Genomic DNA, 17,480 nt, shown 5'->3' with positions numbered 1-17,480 from the left:
TCTTTTTCATTACCTCGTCTTCACATTTATAATAACAAAGAGATATTAAAGTTTTGTTAGAATGGTAGTGGATTAGACATCGCCCAGTTCATATCAGGAATAAGTATAGAAAAGTAAAACACGACGAAAAAGAATCCAGAGACAATCATACAAGAGACAGAAAAATTTAAACGGTTCATATCCATTGCAAGCTACGTCCACATAAATATTGCTGATATTTACTACTGTATAAATCGGAAGAAGAATCTATAAACTAACACCAATGAGAAACAAAACTGAGTGAAAATTCTAAATAATTTCTTCTGTAGAATTGAAGGTTGAGCCAACTAGTACCTACATGAGTTGAGCACTTACATCATCCCTTCATGGAGCTTAACTACCCTCTAAGTTATATAAGTTTGAACTGCAGCCGGCAACCTTGACTGTAGCCGATCCGCTTCCTAGTTGCCTCTGTAGTTCCAGTCAAAACTGGCTTCTCCTGCTCCAGTCAAGTCAACTCTCTTATCTCTCTCTCTCTCTCTCTCTCTCTCTCTCTCTCTCTCTCTCTCTCTCTCTCTCTCTCTCTATATATATATATATATATATCCTTAACCTAAAACAGAGGAGAGACCAAACATTGATCAGCATGGAGGTAAAACAGAAGGTGTCTATCTTGGTAGTTCCATTCCCAGCCCAAGGCCACCTCAACCAACTCCTCCACTTCTCCCTCCTTCTGTCCTCCCGTGGCATCCCTGTCCATTACGCCGCTAGTGCTACCCACGTCCTCCAAGCCAAGTGTCGCCTCCAAGGGTGGAACCCTTCCTCTCTCCATGCCATCCACTTCCACTCCCTCCCCATCCCTCCATTTCCCACTCCACCACCAGACTACAACTCCACCATCAAATTCCCATCCCATCTCCAGCCTGCGTTTGAAGCCTTCCTGCACATCAGAGCCCCTCTTTCCTCTCTGTTACAAACTCTATCCTCTGCTTCAACTCGACTCGTAATAGTCCATGACTCACTTTCTTCGTTCGCTGGCAAAGAAGCTGAGTCACTTCCAAATACCGAGTCGTACAACTACCAGTGCCTCTCCACCTTGTACGGACTCACTTTTCGACAAATAAGCGAATCCACTGCAAAGCTTTTACGAGCCCATGACTTGGTTGTCCCCGCCAAAGATGGCTGCATCACTGAGAAGTTCTTGGACTTCGCGGATCGCAACAGCCACGACAATAACGAAAGGGAGTCCGGCATGATTATTAACACATGCAAGAAGTTGGAAGGCGAATTCCTCGAATTGCGACGCCAAGAGCTGGATTATATAGGCAAGAAGTTATTCGCGATCGGCCCGATAAATCCAGTCGTGATACGAGGAGGTGGCCATAGACACGAGTGCTTGGACTGGCTCGACAAGCAACCGGATGGGTCCGTTCTCTATATCTCCTTCGGAAGCACGACGACCCCCTTGGAGGACCAGGTTGAGCAGTTGGCGATCGGAATAGTTCAAAGCCGACAACGATTTATCTGGGTCTTGAGAAGCGCGGATAGAGGCAATATATTCGCCGAGGAGGGAAAGGAGGCGGGTTATAAGTTGCCTCCTGGCTTCGATAAGGAAGTGGAAGAGAGAGGAATGGTTATTCGAGATTGGGCTCCACAGTTGGATATCTTAGCTCATACATCCACTGGCTTATTCATGAGTCACTGTGGGTGGAATTCTTGCATGGAAAGTCTTAGCATGGGAGTTCCAATTGCTGCATGGCCAATGCATTCAGACCAGCCTGTGAATGCATTGTTTGTGACCAAGCATCTGAAGGTTGGTGTTATGGTCAGAGAGTGGGACAGAAGAGAGGAAATAGTTGCGGCAAAGGATATAGAGGAAGCCATTAATAAGGTCTTGGTTTATGATGAAGGGAAGGAGATTAAGCAAAGAGCTAGAGATTTAGGTGAAGCTGTGAGAGGAGAAGTAATGGATGGTGGGTCTTCTCGTGCTGAGTTGGATTTATTTATTGATCATATTACAAGGTGATAATGCATTGTATCGATGGTTGGTATTAGTATGCATGTTTCAAGACTATTATGCAAAATAATGCCATAATCTCAATGATTGAGTCTTGTCGAGCCCAAAAAATTTCGAGTTGATATGATTGGTCTATATTAATATATGCAACTTTGAATTAATCTTTTGGGTTAATTGCAATTTGCTCGTAGAATTGCTTTACTTCTCTCTACGTTTTCTATCACTATACAATCTTCTACTAATTACTAATATAGAATCATTAAGTTTTATCCGAATTGACAGTGCTAGTTAAAAAATGGTTGGTGGGCTGTATTTTACCCTTTCTCATCTTTTATGGACTAAATTAACCTCTTTCATCACATGTTAATTAATAAATTAATTAATTAAAATCCATATATAATCAAATATATAAAAACATATCTTATTTTTCTTTGGATATATTATATCTTCTTGTAAACCATACCTTCAATAGTAAATGCAAGCTTCCAAACAGGACAAGTGATGAACGAAGAACGAAGGAGAGGGAGTGGACGGTTGGCATTAAAACAAAAACCTTTGTCTAACAAAAAAAATAATACGACAGTAGAGTAATTTTAAGTACCTTGTTAATAGTGTCTTTCGTTTCACATTATTAATAAATTAAGTGGTTAAGTATAAAAAACGAAGGACTAAGTAAAATTTCTCTTTTTTTCACCTTCTCTTCCTCTCCCTCTCACCTCTCACTTAGCCGCAGCACTCCTCTCCAATTTCCGCTGAGAATTTATCAGATAATTGTCAATAAGTTTGCAATGTGATTTTAAGAGAAAAGAATAAAAAAAAGATACAGAAAAAAGAAGGCTTTTCGTGCGAAGCGAAAATGGACTACTGGTGTGGCTTGAGAAGAATCATTACTCTATATTTTATGTGCCATTAAGGCTCAATATAATGTTCTGGGAGTTGTGCTATTGTTTTATGCTAAGTATTAGCTCATTCAAAGTTATTTGTACATTTCTTTTTTTTTTGTGTATTAGATTTGTAGTCATACGGTTAAAATTAACAATACCATAGCTAATTGGAAAGCTAATTGCTGTTGCTTGAAATAAGAAAATTGGTTGGCTCCACAATTTATATTCTTTTTCTATTACCTTAACTTCACATTTATAATAATAATTTGATATTTTGAGTTGGCAATATTGTCACCACCGATGCACTTTCAACAAAAGAATGAGACCTGTCACCGGTTGTGGCTATTTTGTAATTGATATTTTTTTATAATTTTTATTTAATATTTTAATATTATTTTGACTAATAAATATTGTTAGGTTTTTAATTATTGGCAATTGTGTACAAAATATTCTAAGTGTATTTTTACATGTATATGAGCTTTATATAAGTCTAGAAAATCTCTGGTTTGAAGAATTTCAAGATTATTGGAGCAAAGTTGATGAATTCACACCGCGTTAACATACGTGTTCGAACGCGAGTACTACGTTCACACAGATCAAGAGCAGCGTTTACAAACGCGTTCAAATGCAACCTGAAGAATTCAAGCTGTCGCATTCGAAAGTACTTGGGTCCGTTCGAACGCACCTGAGATCAAGTCAGGCCGTTCGAATGCACCCGAGTCGTGTTCAAATGCACCAACGAAGTTTGAAAATCTTGAACTTTCGTGAGTTCGGATAAGACTTAAATTTGGCTCTATCTTGGAGATCATATATGAGTATTGTGATGCCCTAACTGGAGGGTGGTTGAAGAAGCATTATTGAAAGAGACTTCTAGAGGCTACATTAGTTCTTCAACTTACAACGTCCTACTTTTCTAAAGGCTTAATCTTTCGTCTTAAGGGCTATCTAGACGAAAGATTAATCTCGAGGGCTACTGAGGTTGGATATCAATCACGAGAAGCAGTGAATGATGGGTTCTAGCGAGCAAGACTGAGAAGAACAAAGTTGAGAGGATCAACGGTTTGTCTTGTGAGTCAGTTTTGTAACTGCTACTATTCTAGTGATTGGTTTTGATTCGAGTTTGGATCTGTGGTTTTTTCCTGATTGAGTTTTTCTACGTTAAAATCTTGGCGTTCATATCTACTTTCGTTTTTAATATTTCTTCCGACTTTTACTTAAGCGAACGAGCGATATCATTGCCTAGGGTTTAGATACATACATGTGTCTAGGGTTTTTCAATTGGTATCAGAGCATGTTCTCTCACCCTTTGAGAGAGATCAGATAGGCATGGATTTTCATAGAGATAAACCATCATCTATTAGACTTCCTATTCTAGATGGATCAAATTATGGATATTGGAAAGCTAGGATGAGAGCTTATTTGAAGTCTATAGATGAGAGAGTATGGTTTGCCGTTGTGAACGGTTGGAGCCCACCAATGTACATGGTGAATGATAAACTTATTGAGAAACCGATTGAGTCATGGGATAGGACAGACTATGAAAATGTCGGCTGGAATAGTAAAGCAATAAATGCAATTTTTAGTTGTGTTTCTTCGAAAGAATTTAGAATAATGTCTACTTGTGAGATAGCAAAAGAAGCCTGGACGATTGTAGAAACTACTTGCGAAGGAATTATGGCTATAAAACTTTCGAAACTACAGAGGTTGACTACTAGTTTTGAAACTCTACGTATGAAGGAGAATGAGACATTTGATGAGTTATATGCAAAGTTGAGTGATATAGTAAACTCCAGTTTCAACCTAGGAAAGAAAATTTCTGAAAATAGAATTGTCCGTAAGATCCTTAGATCTCTTCCAGAAAGGTTTTAGGCGGAAGTTACAGCTATTGAGGAAAGTAAGGACATCGATTCTATAAAAGTTGAACAATTGGTAGGAAATCTACAAACATTTGAGTCCAGTCTTTCAAAACCAAGAAAGTCCAAAGGTATGGCCCTATCCACAGTTGAATAAAATTTAGAGGAGTCTGATGATGAAGGTGATTTAGATGTTGAGATGTTGGCCATGTTTGTCAAAAAGTTCAATAAATTCTTTCGGAAGCCAAACAAGTTGAATACTGAAAAACTTGAGAAAAGCAAAACCTTTGTGAAAAAGAGGAATATTGTGAGTTCGAATACAGGTGTGAGCAATGACAATGTCAAATAGAAAAATAAGAATTCTTAGAATAAAGTTCGATGTTTTGAATGTTCTGGTTTGAGACACATTGCTCAAGAATGCCCTAATCGTCTTAAGAGGAAGGATAAAACTATGAAAGTTACTTGGGATGACACAGATGAATCTAATGATGATTCTAAAAAAGACGAAGAAAATTTTGTAGCTTTTGCCTCTTCTCTACTTAATACTGACTCTGTTGTTGATACTGATAGTACAGATGATTAGGATATGTTACCAACTAAGGAAGATGAATCTAAAATTCAAAAGGCATATAATGACTTGTACCTGGAGTTATTTAAACTCAAGAAAAGCAATCTTAGACTACTTCAATGACTCAAGGTAATCGAACCAGAAAGAATTCAATTTGAGGAGAAGTACAAATTGAAACTTAATCGTGTCAAAGACCTTTCTGAACAACTTGACAATGCAAAAAATAAAATGAAGGCTGATGAAATTGAACTAGAGAGATTGCATAAGGAAGTGACATTTCTAAAAGGAAAGAACAAACTTGATAAAATTTTAAAAACTCAGATCTCTGGAAAAGGCAGGTATGGTGTTGGATTCACTAGTAATTCAAATAATAACAAAACTGTCTTTATTTCTGCAAGTATACAAAAGGAAGAATACCTGAAGTCATCAACCGCATTTACAAAGCAATCCTGGATCAATACTTCTAAACTGAAGTTGAATCTACAAACTGGTGAATGTTCAACGGCACCAAAGGTAAACTTTAGTCACACTCCTCAACAAATGGTGAGTAGAAAAGGGTTTGTTCCGACATGCTATCATTACGGCATTCTAGGGCATATTCAACCTCATTGTAAATTTTTGCAGAAACCTAGAAGTGCTTTCATTTATAGGATGAAAACAAATGTCATATGGGACAAGAAAAGTGATTTGAAATGTTATGTTGTGCATACAGCCTTGAAAGCTTTAAATTCTGATGGGAAATATTCTATAATAAAGTTGGCTGCCATCCGTCCATCTAAAAGAGTCTTTTTTCAACAAAGAAGTGAGAGGAGCATCGATCTTGCCATATCCGGTGATGAATCGGCGATAATATCCAGTCAGTCCCAAAAATCCTCTCAATCCAATGGTAGTAGTAGGAATAAGCCAAGCGGTCATACATGCAACCTTTTGTGGATCCGTCGCTACACCATCCGCTGAAATGATGTGGCCTAAATACTCTACCTTTGGTACTCCTTATAGGCACTTTGACTTCTTGATCTTCAATTGGTTTTGCTTCAATAAATTCAACACATCCTCCAAATCCCGCCAATGCTCCATTTTAGTCCTACTATACACTAAAATATCGTCAAAAAATATCAAGACATACCTTTGCAATAGAGGCTAAAATATATCATTCATGAGGTCTTGAAAGGTAGTTGGAGCATTGGTGAGACCAAAAGGGATCACCTGGAACTCATAATGCCTGTCCGAAGTCCGAAATACAGTTTTGTGCACATCCGCCAAGTGAACTCTAATTTGATGATACTCGGCTCTCAACTCAAGCTTACTGAATGTAGTCGCCGCTGCATGATCGTCCAGCAACCCCTCGATAACTGAAATGGGATACCGGTCCTTGATAGTAATAGCGTTTAGTGCCCGAAAGTCGACATAAAAACGTCATGTTCCGTCATTTTTTCGCACCAATAGCACTGGGGATGAGTATGAGTTATGACTTGGTTGTATGAGGTCTTGCTCTAACATTTCGATTACCATCTTTGAGATAACTTTTTTTTGCACATGTGGATACCGATATGGTCTCACGTTCGTCGGTATAGCTCCGGGTACGATCTCTATGCAATGGTCCGTCGCTCTCCTCGGTGGCAACTCTTGCGCCTCCTCAAACAGCCTAGAAATATTATCTAATAAATTAGACAATTCAATAGTAGTACCTGAACTCATTTGAGGCTCATCTCCTACTGGTCCTAACTGAAGAAGATAGGCTAAATCATATGCACAAGGTAACCCCACCATAGGCTGCATCGTAGGAATCGGCAAAGACAGAACACCATCAAGCCGCACATCTTTGTTTTCTTATTTATATTTCATCCACATGCTCCGAAAATCAAATTTGACAGGTCTCAAACTCTGTAACCACTGAGCACCAAGGACAATATCCTCTCCTCGCAGCGCCAACGGATACAAGTCCACAATGATGTCATGTCCTTGCACCCGTATACCGACTCGGCGACACAAGCTCTCCACCTTAAGCTTCGTGCCATCTCCAATAACAATGTCAAACCTCGTAATCGGTTCAACATCCAAACCCAATCTCCTCACTAGCCTCTCATCTAGAAAGTTGTGTGTACTCCCCGAATCGATGAGGATGTGCACACAATGCTTTCTAACGAGTCTGTCTACTCGTAACGTCCTCGGCACGGAAGTACCCGAATATGCATGCATTGATATTTCAGCTTGGATATCTTCCTCCATGCCTTCCTCAACGACATCCTCATAGACTTCCTATGGACACTCCTCACCATCAACAACCTCATCATTCTCCTCAGGACCGTCAATAAGCATCACACTCCCGATCGGTTTAGAACACCGATGATCGGGGGTGAAACGCTCATCACATCGAAAGCAAATGCCCTTCACTCTTCGCTCCATGGACAGGTGTGAGATTTCGAACGGGGGATCTTGTGCCTCCTCTAACATCGGAAGAAGGTCTCAAAGGTGGTTGTGGTCTAGTAATCACAGCTGTTGTTTTTGAAACGATAGAATTTCCAGTCGGCGTTCTAGGTGCAAACTGCCCATCTTGGTTGCCCAAATTGGTTTTCGCTGCCATCTTTAGAGCCCTATGCTTTTGTTCCATTCTCACGGCCTTCTCAAAGGCCTCCTCAAGAGTAATAAGACATAAAGCACGAACATCCGCTTGTATCTCCTCTCACAGCCCTGAAATAAATATACTCATTAATGTCCGTTCGGGCCACAGTGGCTCACAACGACAACTAACTCTTTCAAACTTAGCTTGATACTCTGATACGGTCGTTCTTTGAACCATCTTGCTTAACGTGGTAGCAAAATCTTCATATACCGCTGTCCTAAATTTGCGTGTAATCCTCCTATAAAAATTAACCCATCCGGTAAATCCACCATCATGAATAACCGATCTATACCAATACAATGCCATTCCTTGGAGGTGAAAGCTTGCCATCTGGACCTTTGCATCTTCCGTTGTACCTTGACAATTAAAATATTGTTCAACTTGAAACACCCAATCCGTTGGATTATCGCTTTGGAATTTTGGAAAGTCCAAGCGTGCAGTTCTCCTCCAAATAGCGTTGTCGGGTTCGTGAAAGATTCTTGGTTCAGGTCTAAACCTTTGTGCATGTTGATCACCTTCTCTAAATTCTTGAGCACGTCCATCACCAGATCAACCTCATCCTCATAGTGCCAATCCTCCTCATCGACGAAGCGCACCGGTGTCGCACGCCTCTCGAGTTTCACCACCGCCAGTCTTGGGTTTTGTATCGGATGTGGGGGATGATGTGAGGGCATAGGTAGAAGGGGATCATTGACACTCATATAACGCACCTGGACCTGTGGGGTATAGGTTCGATGTGGTCCCACCGCTGGTCCTTCTTGAAACTCCGTTCGTCGTCGAGGAGATGACGAACCTAATCGATTCAGACATATTTCTTGAATTTATTGTGATCTTTTTGCATATTGTCAACTCTATACAACAATGTTTGGAACATGCCCCAAAGTTCATCCATATTCAAACTCATGGACGTTGGTTGACTCGGTCCTGTCGTGGTCGCTCCAAAGGAATCGGTCTCACGGTTAGGATCATCGTGCATTGAGTCCTCCCTTATCGGTGTGCTCTCCATTGGTCTCTTTATTGATGTCATCTTCCTTGTTTTAACCATTAATGGAGATCAGAGGTTCGCCTGTTCTGATACCAATTGATGGGATCTAGAACCAAAAGATCGGCTACGGAACAATTCTATAAGATCTAAGTTTATTGAAGGAATCAGTCCATGCAACTGTGTGAAAATATTTTTTAAATATTCTTTGGTATTCAAAAAATTACGAAACCAATTCCATAAAGTATGTCAAGTTTGTAGATCTTTGTCACACGTGAGTCAGCTTCTCACAGTACAACGTTCTATAATGTGGATCTTGGTCTAGTAAATTACAGTCTAACAGTACAAACTTAGAAAGTAGTAAGTTGATTAGGGCAATTTGTTTTGTCTCTTTGCATATAGTTTTATTGTATCTGCAGTATCTGCAGCTTTTCTAACCTTGCCTGGTGCATTTGTGCTTATTCTCCCCCTCTTTTCTCTAATAATAAGTTTTCCTAATGCGACTTGCCTGGTGACAAATTGCGTCCTCCCTTATTCTTTACTTTAATATATTTTTTCTATCTTATCAAAGTCCATCGTATACATGTACCTTTCCTCTTTTTTATCAACTTATGCAACAACAGTTTGTCGGGGTTTCCAACTAGTACCTATGCAGTTGGAAATCCACAACAGCCATGAATCTGTAGTGCCATCAGTATATTGCTCCATCCTTAGGTAGCTGCTCCATCCTAGTCCGCTCAACTTATATCCGAATTCATATTTTTAGTTCGGATACTGACTCGAATACGGATATTGGACATATAGTAAAATTTAAAACCATATCCTAAATAAACGGATATGGATAATTTTTGAATAGAAAATCGGATCTTAAACGAATATTAATTGAATTTAAAATAATTATAATATTTTATTTAGATATAATTAACATAAAATTATTAAGAGTCTTACAACAAATAATTTTTTTGTATGTCAAATATATGAAATTAGAGAAATTAATCTCTATAAATAATATATAACGTATTATTAGTAACAATATTAATATTTACTATTTAAATAAGTAAACTAAAAACTATAAATCATTTAAAAAAGTATGCGGGTAAACAAATATCCGTATCTGAATCTGAAAAATATATCCGACCCATATATCCATATTCGATTCCGTATCCGAATCGGATAGAAATTTTTTATCCGAATCCGATCCGAATCGGATTGGATAGCGGGTCGGAATTAATCCTCGTTTTCACCCCTAAATGTAACAGAATAAGAGTTAATTTTCAGATTATAAATGGTGAACTTAAGTGACAAATAAATACTGAGATCCGCTTAATTCCCCCTAAATGAATTGGAATCTTATTAATTAATGATTTCAAATAGTCTCGGCTTTCCAACCAGGGTGTAAGGATTATTTGGTATATATAATTTACCTGAGGATATATAATGAAATAAAGGATTGTAAAAGGGTATATGTGTCAAAAAGCCTATTAAATTATAAATTCTTTGGTACATATCCTCCTAGGCGAAATCAAAGTCAAGACACTTCTCCCCAAAGCTTTGTCACACGTCAGTCAGCTTCTCATCCATACGGAAAGGAAACGTTTCCTCTCCTCTATTTAAACTCCCTCGGTCCCAATTCCTCAACATCCAGTTAGGAAATTAAACAAAGAAGAAGAAGAAGAAGGATACCAGAAATCTCCGATGGCCATGGCCGCCGCCCGAATCCGATACCAACAACTACCCCGACCGGTCCCCCGACACCTCTCGTCCCTCACCTCCCCACCCATAACCGTACCCGATAAGGAGCTCTCGGACTCCCCGTCGGGATCCGGATCCGGGTCCGCACCGGACACGGACACGGACACGGAGCGGCTCTTCTCCTCGGTCCGGACCGGGTCGCTGGTGTCCTCCTTGGGGAATCTCTACTTGATGGGATTCGTAAAAATACCAACCCATATATATATATATATATAGAAAGGGATTAAGAGGCTTGCATCAATAAATATAAAATATAAATAGTTTATACATAATTTAGACTTATGTGATTCATTTCTTGAGAAAGTTAAACTAATTATTTAATTTATATATTAGGAACGGCTGGCTTTTATAAATTTTATTACTATATATCTTCAACCAAGAAAAAAGAATTTACCAAATAAACATTTAACCTCAAATATAGTCTAGCAAAAGACACCAAGGGATATTCATATCCAAATGGGATTAGTGGATTTTTTAATAAATCTAAAATTTTGAATATTATGTGTAAAAAATAATTATATATATATATAAAGTATTAATGTTACCCTTGGCTACCTTATTCATATGGTCTTAAGGTTTCGTTGAGGAGGGTTGTCTATGCCTAGTTATTAAATATATATATTTAGGATAGGTAACCATAAATACTTCACTTTTTATTATTAGGTTTAGACACTAAACACTTTACTTCACGTTACTATAAAAAAATTTTTACGAAATGCAAAGGGGTATATACATATCTAGAAAAGGCTATTTGTGAAAAAAAAAATCATAAATTTGACTAATAACAACATTTGGTTCTCAAAACTAAACTAAGTGCTTTCATTTCTGTATACATTTTTGAAATAAATTCAGACATATACATTAAAGATAAGCACAATAACTATTTTTAGATTAATTAGGCTGATATCTTCAAACTATACTTAGTTTTTAAGAATGCTCCCTGAACTTTATTAGGTTATAAGCCATCCTTAAACTTTGGGGCAAAGTAAAACGGGTAACGACGGTGATAAAAAAAACGCGTAATGACCAACTATACTTATATTTGATATGTCACAATACTATTAATTTTTAAATAAAAATAAATTAAAATAATAAATAACTTATTCTCTTCTCTCTCCTATCTCCACTCATCTTTTACCTTTGTAGGCATCGAGTGGTGTGTGAGCGGGAAGGCAATGACAACGAGCTCGTCGAGGCCTCCCCATCCCACATGGTGCAACAATGAGCTAGCAGCGTCCTCCCATCCCACGCAGTGCAGTAGCAAGCTCGCTCGCGTTGGAGATATGCTGGCACCCTCTCTCGAGGAGGGAGAGAGTAGAAGCAAAGGAAGGAGAGAGGGAAGGAGAGAGGGAAGGAGAGAGGGAGGGAGAGAGAAATAGAAATGAAGGAAGAATGAAGATTAGTGGTGATAGTGAAAGGATATAATAATTAAAACATTAATTTTTTATTAGACTATCTTTTTATCTTAACTTAATTAGTAAGTCGTATAAATAATACGAGGGCATTTAGGTCAATTAAAATTATGCACGTCTAATATAACTATCACATAAGCTGACTCTTCTAATTTTTCTAATGGCATACTAATGTATGACATTAAAACTTTTTCAAAGTTTAGGGAACATTGTAATCTAAAAAAGTTTAGGGGTACTATGAAAACTCAGTATAGTTGAGGGTTTTTTTTAAATATTTTAAAAACTAAATATTTTTTAATGCCCCAGGGGATTAAGAGGTTTTTCTATAATAAATCTAAAATCTAGCCATCATCACTAGTGTCCCGACTGTACCAAAATTACTGCATCTGGGGATGCACTCGATCCACTTCCTCCATTAACTAACCGAGTAACCGTACCCTCCCTCTCTATCTCACTACAAATAACCGACTCGGAACTCTAAAAGGTTGCCTCTCTCTCTCACCTCCATTTTTCCGAAGCAAGAACTCGAGAGAGATACAGAAAGAGACGGTCTTTCTCTCCGCAATCGATCCATGTCGATGGAGACAGCAAGCGAAGCAGTACTTCCCGAAGACCTCCAGCTCCGGGCGGCGGCGGCGGCGGAGCTGCTGGCTGAGGTGGCGTTCAATGAGGGCTTGATCTCGCCAGAGAAGAGACGCAGATCCAACAAGACGGTGATCCTGAAGAACTCGGATGGCTCCGTACTCGAAGTGAATGTGACAGTAGCGATGGAGTCGGCGTTGATCAAGAGGTGCCTCCTCTCCGGGAAGTTTAAAAATGGCGTCATAGGCATCAGCGGCTTCAGGACCAAGATCTTCGACATGGCCATCGGGTTCTGCAGGAAGACCGTCGTAATTAAACCTTTCAGTTCCTGGGAGGATGTGCTCGTGAAGGATCTCCGTATACATCCCCGTGCCCTCCTCGACCTCATCTCGGTGAGTCACCCATCTTGAGATGTTTGATGCTCTAAATACGATAGATACTTATTCTGTGGACATTAGAATGAGATTAAAGATAGCATTTGGGCATTTACGAGTAATTCTTGCCAATATCTTAGGTCGTGGATTGGGTCAATATGTAAGACGAGGTTTATGGAATGGACTCTTTAATAAGTCTGGAAGTAAAATATATTTGTGGAGACTTCTCCCTTTAAAAATCTTAGCTCTAATTGTATTTTTTTTCTTTTGATTTTAGGGTATGATGTTTCTCTTTGTGGATATGCTGTACATCATCAATTGCTCTGCAACATATGCTTATTAATCCTGGAGTGAATTAGGATTTCCGGATTATTATAAGTATCTAACATATAGACGCTGAGATAATTTATAGCATATAATGTAGGTTATGTTTGATCTTTTCCCGGATAAGATTATCTGGAAATGCCAGCTTACTGTTTCATATGTACACTGCTATATTGCTCTGTTCATTAGTTATACTGATATGCTACTTTTGATCCTTCTAACAAAGGTAGTGTATATTCTTGGATGTCCATTCCATTTTCCCCATAGTATAAGGTGTTTTGCTCTGTGAATATGTATTCCCTTTGGATGGTAGTATGTCTGTCTACTTCTGTTCATACTTCTTCATCATGTATTTTGCTCGTAAAGAATCAATCTTTTTTATGTTAATTTTCCTCACAGTTTTTTTCCTGAATAATGTTAAGACAGTTCAGGTTAAGATCACAACTGATTGTGTGAAGTGGATTAACATTATCTTTTATTGCGTTGATGTACAGGCTGCAAACTACCTTGGGATAGAGGGACTCAAGGACATGACCTGTCGAAAAGTGGCCAACATGATGAAGGGAAAGACTACTGATGATATTCGACATCTGTTTCACATCGCGGATGATTTGAGTATTTCTGAAAAGAAAGTGATAGAAAAAGCTAAGATGGCTGACAAATGAACTACCAGTGCTTTTGCTTATAGATATGCCAACTTTAGTTAGAAGTTGTGAAAGCTAGGATGTCTGACAGAAGAAAGTAGCAACATGCAGCAGATAATTTTCACCGAATATGATATAAACATGACCGTTTACAGTAGAATGAAGAGAAGTATTTGAAGAGCAACAAAGTACTAGTGCTTCGCTGAAGATTTTCTTTACATTTTCTTCTCTCCCGGCCTTGTTCTTTCGCCAGGTAAAATTGAGACTACCGAAGTTCTGGTATGGATATGAATATGAAGAGGATGTTCAGAAGAGAGATTGCAATGTGATGGATTTGGAAACCAAATCTAGTAGATAATGTTGGATGAATTTTCTCTTCCATTGCTCAAGTTTCCAGATCAGAAATTGTTATATCATTGTGGATACATTCAGCTGATGTTTTGCTATCACTGAACATTTATCTCATGACAGTTGACAATCATAAACTTCTTTACCTGGGATATTACTGGGCCCAAATTAATCATAAACTTCTTTACCTGGAGCGATGTGAAGCTATGGAAGAAGCATCATAAGAGACTTCCTAACGATTTGTTTCTCGAACTTTTCAAAATATGATTAAAAAGTGTACTAAGATGAAACTCTGTCTTACATCGTGTTTAGATGGAGGGAATTGAGAATAGAGAAGAAAATAATGGGCGATGAATTTTTCTCTTATTTGAATAGAACTATTAGAAAAGAATAGAGGAGAAAGGAAGAAAAAAAATAAATGATTCCAAATGATCACTTTAAAACATGGTCTTTCTCTTCCTTTCTCATATAAATCCTCTTAGCCTAATCACCCTCATTGATTAACCCCTCTCAGCAGCTATCATCTGCTCCGACTTCATGGCCTCAGCTCTTCGAAGCTACCATGCTGGCCAAAATCTTCTGGCTCGCTCTTTCGATTGAGTTCAAGATGTTTCTACTATATTAATTACCATAGACCTAGAATGGCTTAAAATTAGTCGTAAGGAGGAGGTGAGCTCCAGTAGGTGTCATGTAGGTCATTGACATGGGGTGTAGGCTTCTAAGTTTATCAACTTCTTTGATGAAGATAGCATGAGTGATGGCCATGACTAGAGAGTCCTTGTCTTTCTATGGCCTCTATTCTCAACTTGACTCCATGGAGGTTGGCTTTCCAACCCTACACAGAGAAGATAAAAGGCAACATCTATGTCATAGCTAAGTTTGATCGCCACCTCGAAGTAAAGTGCAGCAGCTTCATTGTGGGCCCTCATGGGTCAGGCGAGGCACCTATTGTGTGTAAATCAATGCATCGATTACTTGCATGCAATGATTCCATTTACGCTTAAAAGATAATAGAGGGGATTAAAGAATTTGAGGGAGATTAACCTCACTGGATTTCAATCTCAAACTGGATGCTTATACCTAACCCAAGATATGAGGTAGGTTTTCCCATTTTGAGGTGTTACACTATTAAGTTGGTTTACTCGTTTTAGGGGTGTAAACGAACTGAGCTTGATCGAGCTTAGCTCTTATTAAAACAACACTTTCAAAAAAGAAAGCCAAGCCAGATTTTGAAGCCATGTACATATAAACACCAATGTCAACAAGAGAATTTGCACTTCAAACATATGACCTCTCTCATAGGGTGATAGTTTTCATTTAACTTATTCCATTGTATGTGCAATATTTTATCAGAAGGAATATGAAATAGGTCCTTACCTATGCTGTTTGCAAGTTCCTAAAACTAGTTGTATATCTTTGGGTAATTTGCAATAAAATCCAATGCATTTTCATTTTAAGTGGATAAGTCCACTCAGTTTTCTTTCCGTGATAATTTATTTTCACTGTTCTGTTTGCAAACTATTCATCATGTTGAGACGATACAGAATAGAAGCATGCCATGCATTTAATGAGATACAAATGAAATAATTATGATATGCATTTAATATACCATACAGTTGATTGGACATCTATATACCCCATATTGATTAAAGATTATCTTTTTTATTTGAGGCTAAAAGTAAAAAAGAAACATATATAAAATTAACACTGGCGAATCAAGGGCATCCACTTCACCCGAGGAACAATGCGGCCCGCACAATGTGGATTAGAGTTGACCGTAGCGAATTTTTTTTTTTTTTTTGAATGCTAGCTATATTAAGCTGGCCTATCCGCTTGCCGGGATAAAGGCCCCTCCAAAATAAGGTTACATAATTCCAGGGGTAATGGGTCCATCGGCCCAAGCCTAATAGACCCCAAACTCCTCTTTCCACATTTCGCCGCCCAGTCGACCACTTTGTTCCCCTCTCGCCTTACATGACTTAGACGACAATTTACAAAAGAGCTGAGTAATTCCGTACACTCAGCAACTAAACCCCTAATATTCCACGGACAGTTGACCCTTTTTTGCATGATCCAGACTAACTCCAATGAGTCGGATTCAACCTCCACCTTAGCGTAGCTCGCAACAAGTTGCAGTCCCAACCGGAGGGCGTGCCCCTCGGTTCGTAGTGTCGACTCGCCGGCGGACGGTTCCCACGCTGCCGCTACCAAGGAACCATCCGCTGCCCTTATTACTGGCCCCGCCCCTCCGAGACGATCCAACCCGGAGAAGAAAGCTCCGTCCATGTTGACCTTGATCCACCCATTCGCTCGGTGTGTCCACCTCGTCGTCTACGGCCTAGCCGGAGTGTTTCTTGGCCTGCCTTGCTTTGCGTAGTCCTTAGCGAGTTGCACTGCTCGCCGGACTAGCATGTCAACGTGCATCTCAGTGCCTTCAAACACCTCCGCGTTGCGCAGCTTCCAAAGCATCCACAAGGTGGACACTATAATTGCTTTGCAGTCCAAGATCTCCTCCGGGTCTCCGTTCCATGACATGGTGATCCAGTCTTCCATCAGCTTGGATTGCCACTCGTCACCCCATCCTTGGCTTGTTGCCAACACTCCCCAGACATCCTTCGCAACCCTGCACGTGAAGAATAGGTGCACCACACTTTCACTATGGATCCTGCACATGGCGCAGTTCTCGTCCAGACCGACTGAATTGCGTGGAGGCGTGCCTACGTTGGCAACCTCCCCCACAGTAGTTTCCATGCAAACAGGCGTACTCTCGGGGCCACCCGTAGGCGCCAAAGAGTGCTCCACTCTACCCATCTGTCTTGGCACCTCGGGTGGATGAAGGCGTATATGGATTTGGCCTTGGGTTCACCCGCTCATTCTGTCCACCAAATCCACCTATCCAGCCCAGCCTCCTCCGTCAGCTTCGTGGTACTAATTTGGAAAGCAAGGTGAAGCCCAGCTTCCTCCACCAGTCGATCCGCCTGCCTTCTGAACTCAGCTATTAGATCACTAACTAGCATTTCTTCGTTCATCAGCCTCGGGTGTATTTGTCGTGGCTGACGGTTCCATGGTACCTCAAATAGCCAAGGTTCGCTAGCAACTTTTGTCGTTCTTCCGTTGCCTATCTTTGCGGCACCCGCC

The 17,480-nt window shown here is 39.6% G+C and overlaps 2 protein-coding genes across 2 annotated transcripts; both read left to right on the top strand.

Annotated features, from left to right (window-relative positions):
* Positions 1-577: 577 nt before the first annotated feature.
* LOC140761065 (cis-zeatin O-glucosyltransferase 1-like) lies at positions 578-2,157 on the top strand. Its single transcript, XM_073098243.1, has one exon. It carries the CDS (start codon positions 626-628, stop codon positions 2,003-2,005), a length of 1,380 nt encoding a protein of 459 aa, XP_072954344.1. The 5' UTR covers positions 578-625; the 3' UTR covers positions 2,006-2,157.
* Positions 2,158-12,600: 10,443 nt separating this feature from the next.
* On the top strand, positions 12,601-14,252 carry LOC140761652 (SKP1-like protein 11). Its single transcript, XM_073099076.1, has 2 exons — positions 12,601-13,044; positions 13,845-14,252. Exons 1-2 carry the CDS (start codon positions 12,643-12,645, stop codon positions 14,013-14,015), a joined length of 573 nt encoding a protein of 190 aa, XP_072955177.1. The 5' UTR covers positions 12,601-12,642; the 3' UTR covers positions 14,016-14,252.
* Positions 14,253-17,480: the final 3,228 nt, after the last annotated feature.

This window comes from Typha angustifolia, chromosome 6 (assembly GCF_048772165.1).
Source record: "Typha angustifolia cultivar Huaian chromosome 6, ASM4877216v1, whole genome shotgun sequence".
In the NCBI taxonomy this organism is placed as follows: Eukaryota; Viridiplantae; Streptophyta; class Magnoliopsida; order Poales; family Typhaceae; genus Typha; species Typha angustifolia.
This window is presented reverse-complemented; position numbering and strand designations above follow the sequence as displayed.